This window comes from Plodia interpunctella, chromosome 17, assembly GCF_027563975.2.
Source record: "Plodia interpunctella isolate USDA-ARS_2022_Savannah chromosome 17, ilPloInte3.2, whole genome shotgun sequence".
Classification (NCBI taxonomy): Eukaryota; Metazoa; Arthropoda; class Insecta; order Lepidoptera; family Pyralidae; genus Plodia; species Plodia interpunctella.
Window position 1 is genome coordinate 1,878,683 of NC_071310.1, and position 19,551 is coordinate 1,898,233.

At 37.7% G+C, this 19,551-nt stretch overlaps 1 protein-coding gene and 1 long non-coding RNA gene across 2 annotated transcripts; both read left to right on the forward strand.

Annotated features, from left to right (window-relative positions):
• Positions 1 to 1,101: 1,101 nt before the first annotated feature.
• On the forward strand, positions 1,102 to 4,793 carry LOC128677091 (uncharacterized). The gene is made up of 3 exons (XR_008405498.2): positions 1,102 to 1,237; positions 3,147 to 3,237; positions 4,409 to 4,793. It is a non-coding gene; the product is annotated as an uncharacterized LOC128677091 (long non-coding RNA).
• Positions 4,794 to 5,135: 342 nt separating this feature from the next.
• Cpsf100 (Cleavage and polyadenylation specificity factor 100) lies at positions 5,136 to 18,663 on the forward strand. The gene is made up of 14 exons (XM_053757321.2): positions 5,136 to 5,477; positions 5,832 to 6,097; positions 6,459 to 6,704; positions 7,095 to 7,282; positions 9,387 to 9,509; positions 10,392 to 10,492; positions 11,185 to 11,334; positions 11,769 to 11,967; positions 12,263 to 12,353; positions 13,130 to 13,316; positions 14,253 to 14,343; positions 15,598 to 15,712; positions 17,566 to 17,756; positions 18,461 to 18,663. Exons 1-14 carry the CDS (start codon positions 5,329 to 5,331, stop codon positions 18,551 to 18,553), a joined length of 2,190 nt encoding a protein of 729 aa, XP_053613296.1. The 5' UTR covers positions 5,136 to 5,328; the 3' UTR covers positions 18,554 to 18,663.
• Positions 18,664 to 19,551: the final 888 nt, after the last annotated feature.

Consider the following 19,551-nt stretch of genomic DNA (forward strand, 5'->3'; position numbering starts at 1 on the left):
AGTTCACTTCAAATCAAATAAAATACATGAACATTATTATTATTATTATTTAGTTAATTTCATGGGTGATTTATTCACAAACACTAAATGAGACTGGCCGGCCACGCGTGTGATAAAGTGGTTATATTAACTCTAAAGAATTTTATTTTTTGCCCTAACTATCAAAATGTTTTATGAAACATTGATTTTCCGTCTATTAGCGGTTGTATAAACAATAATTATATAATTGTATAAATAATAATTAGTTTAGCTATAGGTAAATTTCTTTCTAGTTCAGACTTTCGACCACAGATGAACAATTCGATGTGGTCCCTTTGCGAATAACTCAGTTTTGATGACCTCCTTGGCCTAATGGTCATCATGCCAGACTGCTACACTGGAGGTCACGGGTTTGATGCCGGGTCAGATCAATATAAAAAAATGTCTTTTTCAGATTGACCTGGGATGTTTATTTAATATAATGTAGTATCGTTGAGTTAGTATCCTATAACACAAGTCTCGAACTTACCTTGGGGCTAACTCACATCTGTGTGATTTATATTTATTTATTTAGTTTTATAACTACCAGTACTGCCTAGCGTGCTCGTCAGTATTGATTTCATATAATTCCAGCTCAAGTACACAAGATATTGACTGATAGATGCTCCACATTCTGACAGGCGATAGACACGCGTACCGTATCCACATTACAAGCATTATTACCACATCACGTTGAAGCATGCGTCGAGCATTGCTGCTATTCAGACTGATATTGCAAATACGCAGCCCAGCAGAATACGCTGTGAAGGTTTTCTTGGAAGAGAAAAATATGCAGACGAAGCCTTGAGTAAAAGATAGTATAGAATAATCGGATCATTCTCACTAGTTCCACTGGCAAATAGTTCCATGGAACAAGTGAGAATTTTTTTGGAACTACTAAAGTGTATGATGTCTGAATTTCATGGATTTAAAGTACTTCGTACTACCGGAGTACCTACTAATTCCATGTGTAATTTTGTTTCTGGCTCTTAAAAAGGCTTCTGATATTCAACCTCTTCCTGTTCTTCTAAATGTTTCTCTTTGAATAGACAAAATAAAAAACTGTAATAATTCTAAACAGAGTCAAGTCAAATGTGAATAAATGATAATTTTAATATTGTTATTAAGTTTTACAAGGCAATTAGATAAGGAAAAGACAGTATTTATAATATGAATTAAGATTGGGGCTTTTGATTCGTTTTCGCGAGCAGACGTTATGGTAAATTGTTTTATACACTATAAAAATTTCACCCGGATTCTCGTTTAATTTTATGACCTTTCAAATAGTTGCTGCTTGGTTGCCGAGTGTGTTATTGCTAATACTGGTGTAAGATTTTGTCCATGTCACCTAAAGGCCTCTATCATGACTTATAATTTTACTGTTTTATACTGTCAACCGTCGTGCAGGATTTCCACTATGCTTTCCTTCACCGAAAGCAAGTGGTTGTCTATGAAAATTACATGAGTTAGATAGGTATACGAATTCATGTGGCACGCGTAGGATTAAATTAAATAGCCCATCGTATTAATCAACAAATCCATACATTCGTAGTAATATGAAAGATTTTTTTTCTTTCAAGTTGTCAAAACTGTGAAGTAAATTGTTTTCTCAAAAACTTACAAACTACTGGCATTTCAGGACGATTAATGCTAAGAAAAAAGACGTAAGCCTTTCTAGAATGAAAGGCGGTCCCTATAATTCCAGAAGGGCTTACGATTATTATTTTTGAATAAGTATAATTTTTCACACAACTTTCATTGCATATCTATTTTCTAAGTAGGTAGGTTTGCTTGTATAAAAATATACTTAGGCATATCTCAGCATAATTTATAGGTATCCCTAACCTACTGCGATAACAGGTCGATTAGACCAAACTTGTAGCGCCGTTTCGTGCAATAGCCTCGTAATTCCCTCGATATAGGGTTGCCGTCGCTCTTTCTTGTCTGTCGCTCGGGGCTGTGACGCCACGAAGCCCGAGGTCAATATGAAAATAAATCTTATTTTTTGTGATTCGAATGTCATTTACCTAACAGACGTTGTATAATCTATAATAATAATAAATATATTAGGACAAATCACACAGATTGAGCTAGGCCCAAAGTAAGTTCGAGACTTGTGTTATGAGATACTAACTCAACGATACTATATTTGATAACAAATTCATATATAGATAAACATCCAAGACCCGGGCCAATCAGAAAAAGATCATTTTCCATCATGACCCGACCGGGAATCGAACCCGGGACCTCTCGGTTCAGGAGCAAGCACTTTACCACTGCGCCACCGAGGTCGTCTATACCTACATATAATAACAGTAAAAATATTCTATCTGTACATTAAGTATTTTTTACTTAAATGGATAGAGGGTTACTTAAAAATAAGAATAGAATGTAAAAAACTTTTTTCTGTCTTTCTGTATGTATGATCCGAATGTACTGGACGAATTCGAATGAAACTTTTTTGTTATATCAGGCAATATAGGGTATAATTTATTATGGTTTTTAATATAATAAAAATAAATTATACAACTAAACCTTCCTCATTAATTACTCTTTTTAAGGCCTTTTTGAACGTGCCAATATTATAGAAAATGGCAATTGGCAACCCTACACCGATGAGTGGGTTTTATTCGATAAATTAACATGACGGCGATACTTCGCGGTCTACTGCGCATAAAGTTAGTTTTTATGTCTTCATTGCGGGTGTACTCGGTGAAAACTTATATGCTAAATACTTTATTTAAATTATTAATTTATGATACTTTAATATTGCGTGCAGGTGCAATAAGCAATTAGCCAAACATTACTTAGGTGTTGTAGGTAGAGATATAATTAACAAGTATACTAACAAGCATCGCGTCACGCGTACCCAATTCACACTCTTGTTGATAAAGTGTATGTGTTAGGATTCCATTGTTATTCGTCTGTCCGTCTGTCAAGGTCCTTTTTTTGTTGTTGTGTTCTGGTTTGAAGGGTGAGAGAAATAGTTTAATTATAGAAATACTATTATAGCAAAAGATCCTAGGATCATTTGACCTAGCTAGGTCATAAGCGACAACGCGCGTGTGACATCCCTAGCCTGGTAGAATAAAATATTAAATAAATGATATTTTTTATCCCATCCCCAGATTTTCATCCAATGGTGGGCGTATATAATTATCGCCATACTAATATTCTTCATCTTCCTGATGCTCAACTACATTGTGAAGAGAATTAATGGTATTTTATCGTTTTTAATTATCATTAACTACCGGCAACCCGACGAATCACTGGTGCGTTGCCGATTTTTTAAGAAAGCGTTAGATTAATCTTGAAAGCGCCAAGAAGGTTACGTAAAATTAGCTTTTTTTTTTGTTATGCTTAGGTACAGTTTTCGATTCATCCTTACGACATTTGTGCTTCGGGTGGTACTTTTTGAACAACCACTGCTTATATACCTACCTACAATAAAGGCACATATTGAAGGGTTGTTTGTAAACAAATCAATTTTAAGAAAATCTTCGATTCTCATGTTTTTCGAGGGATCAAGAGAAACGGATTTTCTCGTAATCTAAATAAATAAACATCCTACTTTGGTACTTGATCTCGCCATTCAGTGGAGGAAATATGTTCATATGTTCGTTTTATTATTGGTGCTTTATGTAAAATCTTTATGATAAAAGAAAGATAAATAAATAAATATATTAGGACAAATCACACAGATTGAGCTAGCCCCAAAGTAAGTTTTAGACTTGTGTTATGGGATACGAACTCTACGATACTATATTTTATAACAAATACATAGGTCCAATCAGAAAAAGATCATTTTCCATCATGACACGACCGGGGATCGAACCCGGGACCTCTCGGTTCAGTGGCAAGAACCTTACCACTGCGCCACCGAGGTCGTCAAAATAATAATATAATATATCGCCAAATAATAATATAATATAAGCAGATAGGTGGTTACCCCTAGATGTAACCATCTAGTACCGGTTGCAGCTAGATCTAGCCGGGATGAGCTAAGTCTAGTCTAGCCGAAGATGAACAGATCTTGCCTGAAATTATCTAGATACTTAACTATGACTATACCTTATTAGGTATAGTAGCATATATATGATAGTAGATTTAGTTCACACATCAGTCACCCTAACCAATTTCCCTATTACTTTTTATCCATCCCCACCCCTCGACTCACTGCACTTTCCCACTGGTGAGTAATTACACGGGTTATGGGTGGTAATGGGTTGACGGCCACCCACCAGTGGGAAAGTTAGTTCCATAGCTTGGTGGGTGGAGATATAGGGAATCCACCAAACTACTGGACTGGAGAGTGCCACAGATTAGACAACAATTCCAGTACTAGTGCGTACCTGTAGTTATAATTGAGAACCTAACCTACGTATTCCAGAGGTCCGCTTAGAAGAAAGATTGATTAGACCCCAGCCAAAAACCTCTACAAGTCAGTCCTCAAAAGTTAAAGAACCACGTGTCGAAATTGAATCGGAGAAAGTCGATGCCACTTCACAAAGGAAAACTAGCGACTCCAGTAGCGTGCAGCCCACATGCACTTCTAAACTTCTTGGCACAATTTATACCCTTGGAACTGATGAAACGAGCACTTCAAAAAGAGATGATCGTAATACAGATAAAGATAAAAATGAAAATTAAAATAGCATAATAATAACAACTATATATGCAAGGTACGCATCTGGATGTGCAGGTATCTTTGTTCCTTTTGTAAGCAAGTACCAATGTAATATATTACTCTATGAAACTTATAAACCGTGTGAGTGTTCTATGTTCATTCATACACAATATTTAAGGTAGCTAGTAGATCTATATGAATAAATGATTGTTTTGGAAATACTATTTTATTTAGAGCAGCAGATTTGAATAGGTCCTATACGTGGTGTCCGAAACACGTGGCGGAAATATTTTACCGTGGTACACTGTGGCGAAGATTTATTGAATCGACACCCACCAAATCAAATGGCACCGCAGCGACGCATTTTGTAGACTTTTCTAGTAGATTCATTTTAAATTTTACAAAATTGTCGGTTGGCACGAGCTTGGCTGTATGATTAATTTTCTTTTATTTTTGAATGAGATAAATAAATGTCAATGTCAAATACAATTGTCAAAGTCATTACATATGGCGGACGCGGCGAAGAAAGCCGCTGTATTTTTGTTTGCTTGCATTTTTATTAATTTCGAGTTTATAAAATAGTTTTTAGGTTTACAAAAACTAACATTCGTCTTCGTGAATTGGTTTGTTCCGATATGCATGTCGTTATTGGTGTGAATAATCGCAAATAAATCGTTGGCAAGATGACTTCTATTATCAAGTTACACTGTCTATCTGGCGCTGGAGACGAGTCTCCGCCGTGCTATGTACTACAAGTAGACGAATTCAAGTTCCTACTGGACTGCGGATGGGACGAGAAGTTTGATATGGACTTCATCAAAGAACTGAAAAGGTATTTAGTTTGAGATGTCAGATAAAAGGAAACACGTTTGAGGTTATATTTTTGCTGTTCACTTGTCTGCGCACAATTTTGTCCTGTGATATCAACCAATAACCTCTTAATAGCCAACGTATAAGTTCCAGAAGATTGTTGTACAACAAACATGAAATTGGTATTCCCTATTAGACAGAAATTTACGAAATTTGGTACAATACACCTGTAGAAAGAAACATAACTCGTAAGGAACTTTATGACTTTATGATACCATAGGAGTTTCAGATATATCTTATTCTAAAATGTCATATCATTTTTATATTGTAATTCTTGTGACTAACTCAGTATAAGTTAAATAAACTGTTTTTCCAGACATGTCAATACAATAGATGCTGTTCTGCTTTCTCACTCGGATCCTCTCCACCTTGGAGCCCTACCCTATGCCGTCGGCAAGCTCGGACTGAACTGCCCGATCTATGCAACATTACCTATTTACAAAATGGGTCAGATGTTTATGTATGACTTGTATCAATCTCACAAAAATGTGTCCGATTTTGAGTTGTTCACGTTGGACGATGTTGATGCTGCATTTGATAGGATCACACAGTTGAAGTATAATCAAAGTGTTGATATGAAAGGTAAGCCTATCACTCTATTGTGAAGTCTATTTATTGTCTCATTACTGATACATGTTTTATTTTTGTTATTTGTTGAATAACAGTATTCAACAAATAACTAAAATAAATACCAGAGCATAGACTTTACTTCATTGACATTAGACCCAAAGTGTCTGTGACTTTTTAATAAATGTTTTGCTAAAAGTTTGAAAGACAATTTTATATTTCACTTTCAAATTAATAAAATATAAGATTAATAATAATGCTTAGAAAAATGTAATATTATCATTCAAATTAAAATTAGAACATTACACACAAAGCATGCATCACACGTGCTGCACACATTGTGGTTAAAGATTTTGGTCTGGATTCTGAATTTCAGGTAAAGGCCTAGGCCTCCGCATCACGCCACTGCCGGCCGGGCACACCCTCGGCGGCACCATCTGGCGAATTGCAGCCCCGGGCGAAGAAGACATAGTGTACGCCCCGGACTTCAACCACAAGAAGGAGCGGCATCTCAACGGCTGTGAGATAGAGAAACTGATGAGGCCAAGCTTGATGCTGCTTGGAGCTATGAATGCTGATTATGTGCAGCAACGGCGGAGGCTCAGGGATGAGAAACTTATGAGTTAGTATTACCATGAAAATTTTCTATTTAACTGAGTGAAAATAACTAAGGGATTCAATTATCCAAAAATTACAATGGAAGATTATTGAAACGCGCGATGCATGTTTTACCGCAATCCACGAGTTAATGATATTGATTTTGACAACCTCGGTGGCGCAGTGGTAAAGTGCTTGCCTCTGAACCGAAAGGTCCCGGGTTTGATTCCCGGTCAGGTCATAATGGAAAATGATCTTTTTCTGATTGGCACGGGTCTTGGATGTTTATCTATATAAGTATTTGTTATAAAATATAGTATCGTTGAGTTAGTATCCCATAACACAAATCTCGAACTTACTTTGGGGCTAGCTCAATCTGTGTGATTTGACCTAATATATTTATATATTCTTCCAGCAACAATCCTAACAACTCTCCGCGGTGGGGGCTGTGTGCTGGTGTGCACGGACACAGCGGGCCGTGTGCTGGAGTTGGCACATATGCTGGACCAGCTGTGGAGGAACAAGGACTCCGGCCTTGTGGCTTACTCCTTGCTGCTTCTATCTAATGTCAGTTACAACGTGGTGGAATTTGCTAAGTCTCAGGTGAGTATTTGTTGCACTCAAAAATACTTTTGGTGATACAATAGTTACAAATTAATGCAAAGTATTGTCTGTCAGTTTACCATTGGGATACTAGGAGAAGATGAACGTGAATGTAACATGTAATATGTTAGAATATAAATAGTAGCTATGATTTTCTTGATGAATTATCCTAAATGTAATTCTTTTCCTCCTCTTTCCTATATGGAGTCTGCAGGAAATAAGCAGTACTATCTATACGAGGGCTGCTATTTATGTATCCGGAACTGGCCAATAATTCTAGAATATTTAAAAAGTAATTACAACATTTGAAAATAGAACTCTTCGGCTAGAGAATAAATATTTTTCATGTCCCTGTCATTTGTTTTTTTCAATTGGCGCCAATTTTGAAAATAGCTTGTCTTCATTGCCATGGATTTAACTCGTGAACATTTTCGCGCGATGATTTATTATGATTTTCGGCGTGGATTAACTCAAAAACAGTGCATCGAACAACTGATTTTAACTTTTGGAGATGAAGCACCATCGAAAACCACTGTGTATTATTGGTTTAAGGAATTTCAACGTGGACGGTCTATGCTCACGGATGAAATTAAGGAGGGTCGTCCTAAATCAGTAGTGGTACAACAAAATATTGATGCTGTGCGACAATTAGTAATGCAAGATCGTCATGTTACATACCGCGAGATAGAGGCGTCTCTGGGCATTAGTATGACGAGTATACACGCGATATTACACGAACATTTAATTGTTAAAAAAATTTGTTCGCGTTGGATTCCGCACAACTTGAGCGTAGATCAAAAACAGGCTCGTGTCGACATGTGATGTAAGAAAATGATAAAAAAATACAACCGTGGCACGTCAAAAGCTGTTTATAATATCTACACAGGTGACGAAACCTGGATCTATGCTTATGACCCTGAAACTAAACAGCAGTCAACGGTGTGGGTCTTTCAAGATGAACCGAATCCAACAAAAGTTGTTCGTGCGAGAAGCACTTTAAAGCAAATGGTCGCTTGTTTTTTTGGTATCAACGGACATGTAGCTACAGTGCCACTAGAGAATAGTAGGACGGTTAATTCTGAATGGTACACCACCATTTGTTTGCCAGAAGTCTTTGAAAAAATACGAAAGAACAACCCACAACGCAGAATCATACTTCATCACGACAATGCTAGCTGCCACAAGTCGGCTGAAACAAATAATTTTTTGGAGGGTCAAAAGATTGAATTGACGGGTCATCCGCCGTACAGCCCCGACCTGGCACCCAATGATTTTTATTTATTTCCAAACATTAAAAATAAATTACGTGGTCAACGTTTTTCGAGCCGCGAAGAGGCCGTTGATGCGTTCAAAACACACGTTTTGGACATACCTCAATCAGAATGGAAAAAGTGCTTTGAAAATTGGTTTCATCGTATGCAGAAGTGCATAGATCATCGCGGAGAATACTTCGAGAAACAATAAAACCATATGTAATAATATATGTTTGTTTAATTTTGTTATTCCGGATACATAAATAGCAGCCCTCGTACAATTATTATAAAGAGGTAAGCGTTTGTGAGTTTGTATGTTTTAGGCGGGTAATCTCCGAAACTACCGAACCGATTTTAAAAATTCTATCACCATTAGAAAGGTATATTGTCCAAGATTGCTATAGGCTATATTTTATCTCAAAATTCCCACGGGAACGAAGCCCCGGGCAACATCTACTGTATTAATAATTCAGTTCTTGAAATAATTCCAACATTTGAACATACTTGACTGGTAGATAATGTTTAGCAGTAAATCAATGTGTTTAAGTAGTTCATAGCTCAGACACTGGGTAAAGATGTTATTACCGGTAGCAAATTTATATACTAGATGTTGCCCATGTCTTCACTCTCGTGGGAATTTAGAGATAACATATAGCCTATAAAAATCTTGGATAATGTACCTTTTTAATGGTGAAAGAATTTTTGAAATCGGTTCGGTAGTTTCAAAGATTACCCGTCTCAAACATACAAATAATAGTTTAGTTTGATTTGACTGGCACAGCTACTGGCAGCTTTTTGCAGAATTATGGTTGTTTTTTTTTTTTTGTCATAACCATAAATTCTGTTTCCAGATAGAATGGATGAGCGACAAACTGACGCGTGCGTTCGAAGGCGCTCGCAGCAACCCGTTCGCGTTGCGTCACCTGCAGCTCTGCCACTCCGTCGCAGAGGTCACCAGGACTCCGGGCCCTAAGGTCTGAGGTCTTCATTTATTCATAAATTATACCATCACAGGCAATTTTTATATTAAATGGCAATTTCTCACAAGCTACACAACTTCTGGACTCCACTATACTATTGAAGATAATTTGCATTTTGATTAGTGTTAAAGCGCTCGCAGCAAGCAGCAGCAGGAATTCGTGTTGCCGCTCGATAGTCAACTATCGATAGGGTTTCGATAGACTATCGATTTTATCGTTAATACCTATCGATAATATATCTAATATTGCAAATCAGTAGTATCGATAGTTTATGTGATATTACAGAGTAAATACTATCGATAGGCCTAAATTCAAAATTCAAATTCAAATCATTTATTCAGAAATTAGACCTTCACAGGCACTTTTTCTCATCAATTTTTATATTTATAGTTATTTCTCACAAGCTACAAACTACTGGCATTTCGAAACGAGAAGAAATGCCGAAAGAACCTCATTTGAACAGTGTTGGTCCCTATCATGCCAGATCGGCTTACCATTATTGTTTCTTACAATGTTTTTTTTTTCTAATAATATATATAAGTACATAATGTACATAGTTAAAAGGTATATCAAAACAGGTTATGATTGTGATCCGAGTGCTGATTATAATATATATATATATATCGATGTGAAACACAATTAACTTACATGAAAATATATGAGAAACGAGATGACCAGTTCCCTCTGGCAACACCCGTTCACGATACGCCTATCGATAGTGTGGCCTTTTTCGATAGAAACTATCGATAGTTCGGCAACGCTAGCAACAAAATCAATTGAGATTGTCGTCACACACTTTACGCGTATTTTGAATCATACTTATATACCCTATTAAGTAACATAGGTTAGTATATATAAGAGGTTGTTGGTCACCAGGTGGTGCTGGCGTCGTTCCCGGACCTGGAGTGCGGTTTCGCGCGGGACCTGTTCCTGCAGTGGGCGCCGCATCCCAACAACTCCATCGTGCTCACGGCCAGGTGACTCTACTTCGTTACTCCACATCTACTGTACCTTCAAATTTATAACACTGTTTAGCCTTGCGGCGACACTTGTGGAACGTGATTGGTGTAGGGAGAAATCATAATTATCAACTCAGCGCAATCACGATCTTGCTGTTCCAATATAATAAATCCACGCCACAAAATATTAAGTTTATTAAGTGTAATGAATCCCCTGGGTTTGGCTAGTATTCTATATATGTGAAGTGACATCTTATATATTGATATATGTGAAGTGACATCTTATATATTGATATAAGATGTCACTTCACATATATAGATTACTAGCCGCGCCCAGGGGATTCACTCCCGTAGGAATTCCGGGATAAAAAGTGTGAATGTGTTATACCACCGTGTACCAAGTTTCATAATCCGTGTGAGAGAATAGAAACACACATATACACATACATGCTCACATACTTTCGCATTTATAATAATATCTGCGCCCCGGGGTTTCGCTCCCTTGTGAATTTCGAAAAAAGTACCCTATGTATAATCCAATGTATATCCAGTTTATATTCTACCCGTGTACTCAATTTCATTACAATCCGTCCAGTAGATTTTGCGTGAAAGATATAGTTTGTGAAGATGTATGTGAATAACGTGTATGTTACACATACATCCTCACAAACTTTGGCTATAATATGAGTATCATGTATGTTTATTTACAGAACATCACCTGGCACGCTAGCAAGAGACTTGATAGAAAAAGGCGGCGATCGTGTGATTGAGCTGGTCGTGAGGAAACGCGTGCGACTCGAGGGGGCCGAGTTAGAGGAGTTCCTTCAGCAGCAGCGGCTCAAGGTCAACAATACTGTCAAGTGAGTTGAAATAACTCTCTCTCTCTCAACCCCCCCCCCCCCCCCCTCTCATACTCGCGTGTCACGTATGTTTTCTTTCTTTTCTAATGTGCCAACAGTAGGTGTCAGCGTCAGATTTTATTAAAGTCACCAAAGTGTTGCGTATTAAAGTGTGGAGGAATGCTTTAGTCGTGATAAATAAATAGTTAAGTTATTTTAATTTAACTCGTATTTATTATAGGACACAAATTCTGGTAAAGTAATTACTTTCATCTACTTTGTCCATCGGACCTGTAAAACAATATTAAGTGCGAACGAACCAGATCAATCTGGTTCGTTCGAGTTTATATTTCAATTTATATTCCTCGTTGCATTTACAGCTGTGAGTCAAAAAATGTATTCTTTTATCGATTGAAAAAATTAAATTTGTTTTATTTTTTAATTGTTCGCTTCAGAGAAGAAACAGCTGGCCTCTCGTCTGATTCAGAATCGGACGGAGAATTGGAAATGTGGGTGGTGACCGGACGCCACGATATACCAGTGAGACAGGACTCCAGACCTACAGGCTGGTTCAAATCTAACAAGAGACATCACGCTATGTACCCGTTCCATGAGGAGAGGACCCGGGCTGATGACTATGGGGAGATTATCAAGGTAAATTCAACTTTATTATCTGGTACGTAAGAGTCATAATGCTTTGACTCGATGCCTAAATTAGACACGACTCTAGACCTACAGGGTAGTTCAAATCTAACAAGAGATATCACGCCTCTCTTTCTCACTATTAGAAGAGAAGAAAATTTGAAAAGTACATCTGCATTTTCTAACTCAATTTCCTCACAGAATTGTACGACTTGAAAGTGAGTCTTATTACAATATGCTCAAGGTTGGTTTTCATTCGCTTCATTTTGCGAAAGCAAGTCAAAATATCCTATTGTAATGTTACCAGCCGGAAGATTACCGACTGGCGGAGATCGTGGACCCCGACGGCGAGATCCGAGACGTGCCGCCGGCGCCGCCGCCCAAGGAGGAGCCCGAAGGTATAAATATAAATAAAATTAATAAATAAGTATACAAGGACAAATCACACAGATTGAGCTAGCTCCAAAGTAAGTTCGAGACTTGTGTTATGGGATACTAATTCAACGATGCTATATTTTATAACAAATACATATATAGATAAACATGCAAGACTCGGGCCAATTAGTAAAAGATCATTAATAATATTAAACTTTATTCAGCCGAATAATACTTAATATAATGTAGTTGAAAAAATATCTCAGTCAATATTCATCATCCTCAATAGTTCGTCCTCGAACTGGACGTGATCGGTCTGTGTCTCGGGGACGACCTGCTGCTGGAGTGGTGTGAGCGATCTTGTTAGGTACATCAAGTGATGAGTATAGTGCCATTGGCAAACTAGGTATAATTTTCCAAACTAGAACATTCTGATATTTTGGGAAATCGTGGTTAGATATAAAAAGAAAAGGAACTTATAGCTAGGTACGCACAAAATTAAAGTTAAATCATTTTCCATTCTGACTCGACCGGGGATCGAACCCGGGACCTCTCGGTTCAGAGGCAAACACTTTACCACTGCGCCACCGAGGTCGACAATCTTGCGTATTTTAAGTTTTATACCGAAATGTCATTTTCGCCACAAGCTTTTATTGTCGCTAAAGAGATCATTCCCAAAGAGGGTTGACGTCAGGCGGGCGGCCCTTTTTCAAATCATAACCAATCTATTTTACCGTACACGTGCGCGTTCGTCGTGTAGACATCATTTGGAATTTGAATATTGATTTCATTTCCACAGAGGAAATGTTGGAAATCCCGAGTAAATGCGTGACGAGCACGCGTCAAGTCCACGTGAAAGCGAACGTGCAGTACATCGAGCTGGAGGGGAGATGTGACGGGGACTCGCTGCTGCGCCTCGCCGCGTGCGCGCGGCCGCGGGCGCTCGCGGCGCTGCGCGCGCGCCCGGCTGCGCTCGCCGCGCTCCGGTGATAGAAACATACGTTTCATGACTTTTTACAAAATTGACAATATTTCAAAAACTACTTAACCGATTCGGATGCCCCACGTATCCTACGTACCTTACCTACTTTCATGAAAATCAGACCAACAGTTAAAAAGTTATCGCGTTACAAACATACATACAATAAAAGTATTTTTGCCCCAAGTCGATTTGTAGACCTCACTCGCTTTGCTCGCTCGGTCAATTATTAGGATTGTAATCCACATGACAGCCAACATATAGCTGGAGATACCCAGTAAATTTATTTTTCTATATTGTAGTAATTTCTTTCAACAACATAATCATTCTAACGCTACCTTTGTCTACTACGTTACCTCTTTCCGTACCTATGTAGCCAGAATTGCCCAACATTCTGGCTAAATTTCTGGTTTAAGAAGAAATGGTTGAATTTGACATCAGATAGAACGGTTAGGATGGAGTTGAGATCTTTACCCAGGAGCAGGATATAATAGTTTAATAACAACAAAAAATATTATAGTAAAAGTCGACAAATCTGTCTACAAATGTAATATTTTGAGGTGGATAGGGACCAACACTGACTGAATGAGTTTATTTCGGCATTTCTTCTCAGCAGTGGTCGTTCCGAAATGCTAGTAGTTTGTAACTTTGGTGAATAACATTTAATTTCTAATGTGACGTGAAAAAGTGCCTGTGAAGATCTAATCGCTACATAGTATAAAACAAAGTCGCTTTCTCTGTTCCCATATCCCTATGTATGCTTAAATTTTTAAAACTACGCAACGAATTTTGATGCGGGTTTTATTTATATATAGTTTGTATCCTGAGGAAGGTTTAGGTGTATGATTTATTAAGGTTTTACCCGAGCAAAGCAGGGACGGGTCGCTAGTTTCTGAGTAAATGATTTGATTTTGGTTGCTTATAAATTTTTTCAACTTTTCAGAAAGCACTGTGAGAACGAAGGAATCGAAAAGATTTTCACGCCGAACAAAGGCGACATTATAGATGCAACAACTGAGTCGCATATTTACCAGGTAAGCCGATTGTTGTATTCCCAAAAAAACGTATCAGTGTTTTTTTTTTTTGCCTCGCGCGCTTAATCAATAGCTTTTGTGGTCTAAATGATTTTTTTATTTTATTTCTTAGTTAAATGTAAAAAGCTATGTTGAGAAATTTGCTAGTGTGTGGCAATTTTTTAAAATTTAAATTTGAATTTGACGACCTCGGTGGCGCAGTGGCAAAGTTCTTGCCACTGAACAGAGAGGTCCCGGGTTCGATCCCCGGTCGGGTCATGATGGAAAATGATATTTTTCTGATTGGATTGAAAATATAGTATCGTCGAGTTAGTATCCCATAACACAAGTCTCGAACTTACTTTGGGGCTAACTTAATCTGTGTGATTCGTCCTAATATATTATATTATTATTATATTACTGTCACATGTGGTTGAAAATAAATCAAAAAGTCGTGTCATGTTAGGGTATGTCGAGTTTTTTCTACAATTTAATCACTTATCCAATTTTGACAGCAAGACACGATATTTTAGGTCAGCCATGTTAGCAACGATGACAAAACGACTATTTGACGTTCAGACTAGATAAAAACCTCGATAAAATTTTATCGTTGGACGCATGCTAGTCCTGCAGGCAAGCTTTTGTTATGGAGGGTATGAGTACATATTTATGCGGGGTATTCGAAATCAGATTGAAACCATAAAATTAAAGTGTACAGGGTTACAAACGCAATACCTAAAGATTACTTGGGTACATCAAAACAAGCAACTTTTATTCTACGGCTCTTCGTGAATTGTAGTTTTTTTTTTTCATATTAAAAAATACAATCTAATTTGCGATTCTACAGATCTTAAGTCTGCGTGACAGTCAAGCAACACGAGACAGTAACAGTCGGAATCGAACAAAGAGTTAACGTTTTATAGAAACGACATTAAAACTAAAAAAAAACGGAAAATTATTGTATTTATATATTACGTTTAGACAAAAGTCGTAGAACAAAAGATGTTAGTCTCTTGCCGCTCTCTATATGCGCCTCTGGAAAGTTATGCGTTAGATACTAGTAAGGCCGGCTACACACAGGACTACAGAAAGGGATGCAGTTATTTAAAAGAAAGAGATGTAGGACGACCTTCCTTTTCCGTTAGTGCGTGCATATTTTCCTTCTTTGGAGCCTAGACACCTGCCGCAGGGGCAACCTACGGCTGTGTGTGAGTAGCCTGCCAGCCAATATTGAATATATATAATATCTCATCTCATACGTGCGTGGGGCGTCAGGTGAAGCTGACGGACAGCGTGATGAGCGGCCTGTCGTGGCGCAGCGCGCGCGACGCGGAGCTGGCGTGGCTGCGCGCCGCCGTCGCGCGCCCGCGACTCTCCGACACCACCAGCGGTGAGTACACTCTCATTCCCACACTACTTTACGTTCTAGGACTGGCCGTTAGAAACCATGAATGGTTTTCACAACTTTGTTGGCTGTAATTCATTCAAGCAACAATTAAAATCTCTTTTATTAAATATCCAAAAAGGGAACAATTCAACAAGTCGCCGGTGACGGTCGTTGTCTCGAAATCCTTAATTAACGGACCATTACTTTATCTATTGCTTTAACTGTATGTATTGTATAATGGTTTGTAGAATCAAATAAACAGTTTATTTAACTATCTACTTATCTAGTATCGTAGTATCCCAGTATATATTTCACTTGGTACATATTTTAAGCACTATATTACTGCACTCATGTTTCGCACCAGCACCTACTTAGTAGTAAAGGCTCCAACTGAAAATCAGTGTATTGCTCCTAGAGTAATAACATCACTGAGTTGTGCCCTGTTTAGATTGCTGCAGCACACACACCCATAATCACTTTTTGTACTTACCCACGTTTTGTTTTTTTTTTCTTAATTTTCTTTTTTGTTTATTATGTGTCTGTAAATTTTTGAATAAACTTATTTCTATTCTATACAATAAAGCGTACGTTTGATTGTGGGTGGCTTTGACAACCATCCATTTGTCACAACGCCAAACTCACTCCCGTCGTCATGACAACATCACAGATGGCGTTGCGTTGTATTAGTACGTTTGCGGACGCGGAGAAATGACAACACAACGAACGGAACGAATGAAACAAACATCTTGCTCGCTCAACCGCCCGTTCCGTTATGCGTAGGATGAAAAGAGATGGCGTCTAATCAGTTACGATGTTAACTTTTGGCGCTATGCGGTTGCGCGAGAGTCTATCTTATTATATTGTAATAAGATTGATTTAGACAATTGCCTTATTTGCACAATTTCTTTCGTTTTGTTTTGTGGACCTTAAATTGGTTTTAAAATAGATAGTTTTAGAGAAGGCCGGCTACGTTTTGTTGTGTTATACGAAAAACGCGTAACAACCCATATCTAATACGTTCAAACCTATACATAAGGTTTTTGTTGTACTGCTAGCAGATAAATTTATGTTAAGTAAAATGAAGTTTAATAAATAAATAAATAAATTACTAGTTCGCCGCGAACTTAGACATTTCGATAAGGTTTTACGAAATTGTGAACGTTTCAAATACTTGTTTGACTCAACCGATTTTGATGACCCACGGAATTTAAAAATTCTATTGACAGATCCTATATACCTTTTAAATTTCATCAAAATCAGAGCGATGGTTAAAAAGTTATCGCGTTACAAACAAACATACATACGTATATACACACATCCATACAAAAAATTTATTTTTGCTCCAAGTCAAATTGTAGACCTCGTTCGCTCGGTCAATTACATGTGGCCGTCCAAATCAAAAGGGACCTTATGGCGGCTGGCACTTAGGCCGTTGTTCCAATACAAAACAACAGCAATAATGGCGTAAGTGCCGGGTCCAAGGTCCCTTTTAGTTAGGACGGCCACATTATACTAATTTTCAACACTATTATGTACAACTAGCAGCGCCCCGGGGCTTCGCGCCTGTGGGAATTTCGAGATAAAAAATACCCTATGTGTTATTCCGGCTTATATTATATCCGTGTACCGAATTTCATAACAATCCGTCCAGTAGATTTTGAGTGAAATAGTAACAAACACACATCCTCACAAACTTTCGCATTAATGTATATCTATATTAGTAACATTATTTATATAATAAGGTGGACCTTCCAAGCCATAGTGTGATTCTTCACCTTCGCCTTCCTTCATCATCTTCTTCTTCATTACAACTGTTAGAGAAAATAATATAAAAAAAATGTACTTAATATTATCAGAGGAGCTACCGCCCGACCAGCTGCTGTCGCTGGAGCCGGCGCCCGCGCACCTGGTGGCGCCGCACGCGGCCGCGTTCGTGAACAGCGTGCGGCTGTCGGAGCTGCGCGCCGCCGTCGCGAAGCTAGGGCTCAGCGCCGAGTTCTCAGGCGGCGCGCTCGAGTGCTGCAACGGGACTCTGGCCATACGCCGGGTTAGTATCGTCTACTACATAATATAGTATACTAGCTGTCACCAAAACATATATAAAGCAAGCAATGTCAGTCTAATTATAGAGATACAATCTCTTCAACTGTCTCGTTCAAGCTTGTTACTGTGTTGTAGTCAAGCTGTGACTTCAGACAGTTGCCGGAACGTCTGGAAGATTGCGTTTGAGAATTTCAAAATGAGAAGGAATTATATGATAATAGCTACCCCGGTGCTTCGCTCCCATGGATGAATTTAGGGATAAAAAAAATACCCTATGTGTTATTTTGTTATTTATTCAGGTACAATACAATACATACTACGTTCAACACAAATACATATAAAAAATCAAGTTCTAATGTAAACACCAATGACAGGTATACACGTCGTTTGCCATAAATCAAATTAAACTAAACAAATTTTATCATAACATTTATTTTTTATCAATAAACAATATATTTATAATTAATAATTATTATATTGATTTGTGATTATTAATCCTCCTGGTTATATTCTACCGGTGTACCAAATTGCTTAATAGTCCGTCCAGTAGATTTCGCGTCGAATAGTAACAAACTTAAACTCATAAACTTTACAAACATAACTCACAAACTTTTGCGTTTATAATATTAGTAGCATAAATAGAATGTATACGAAATTCTTCTGTAACAGCAACGGTCGGCCATATTTTAAATGTTTTTTTTTTTTCAGTTGGAAAATGGCCGCGTGGCTTTGGAAGGCGTGCTGTCCGAAGAGTATTACAAAGTGAGAGAGTTGCTTTATGACCAATTCGCTATAGTGTAGTGTTACGACTGATTATTGTAAATAAATCGATTATAATGTATTGCTTTTTGATTTTTAGATGTAGTTGTAGTTAGATTTAGTGGTGTATTGGGAATATATATTTATACATTATTTTTTGTTTTGAATTATCAATTGTCTCAAGAAAGTATGAATAAGGTAGAGAAGTATCTTACGTAACGTAAACTGAACCGGTGGCGGTCCAGTTGTTAAAGACACTCCATCTGTGTTAGAAAGGTCCCAAGATCGAATCCTACTCGTGTCACATGAGTTTGTATACCAATCTGCCGTGCGTTGACGTATGTCGATACTTCATACAATTTCTGCACGTTGATTCTTTGACGGTTGTCAACGTGACGGCGCGCTACTGAGCAATGGGGCATGACGCTTATGCCGGTCACACTTTCGCCGAACTAGGACACACGCCGACACGAATACATGAACATTGCATAGTTTGTATAGATCGTTTTCTATTGATTTTGATATTTACGTGCGGTCGACGTATGTCGCAACTTCATACGGGTGGGACAGTTTTGAAATAAATTATAAAAAATATGTTGTTTTATTATAGAAGGGGTGAATGACGTTTGTTGAAATTAAAATACCACTCAACCATTTTATAATTTATTTCACATATACAGGACCAGGTCACAATTGATAACAATGTAAAGAAAATAAGGTACAATTTATTTAATACAAATAAGACACGGATACGATTCACTACTCGCGTTCAGATGAATAAAAATCAACATTCGTATTGAAAATGTCCAATAGAATTGTTGCTATTTAAATTAGAACCATATGTTCTTGACTTAAAGTTTAAAATCTTTTAACTTTCTCTCTTAAAAGTCACGGGAAATCAGTTTAAATGGTGAAGGTAGAGAAAGTGGAATATAATTACATGTATTCGTAGTATATAAATACATGAAGGTAGAAGAATATTCTCGTTTTAAACACTTCTTACCATGACATATTATCAGTTTATATATTGTAAAGTAGGT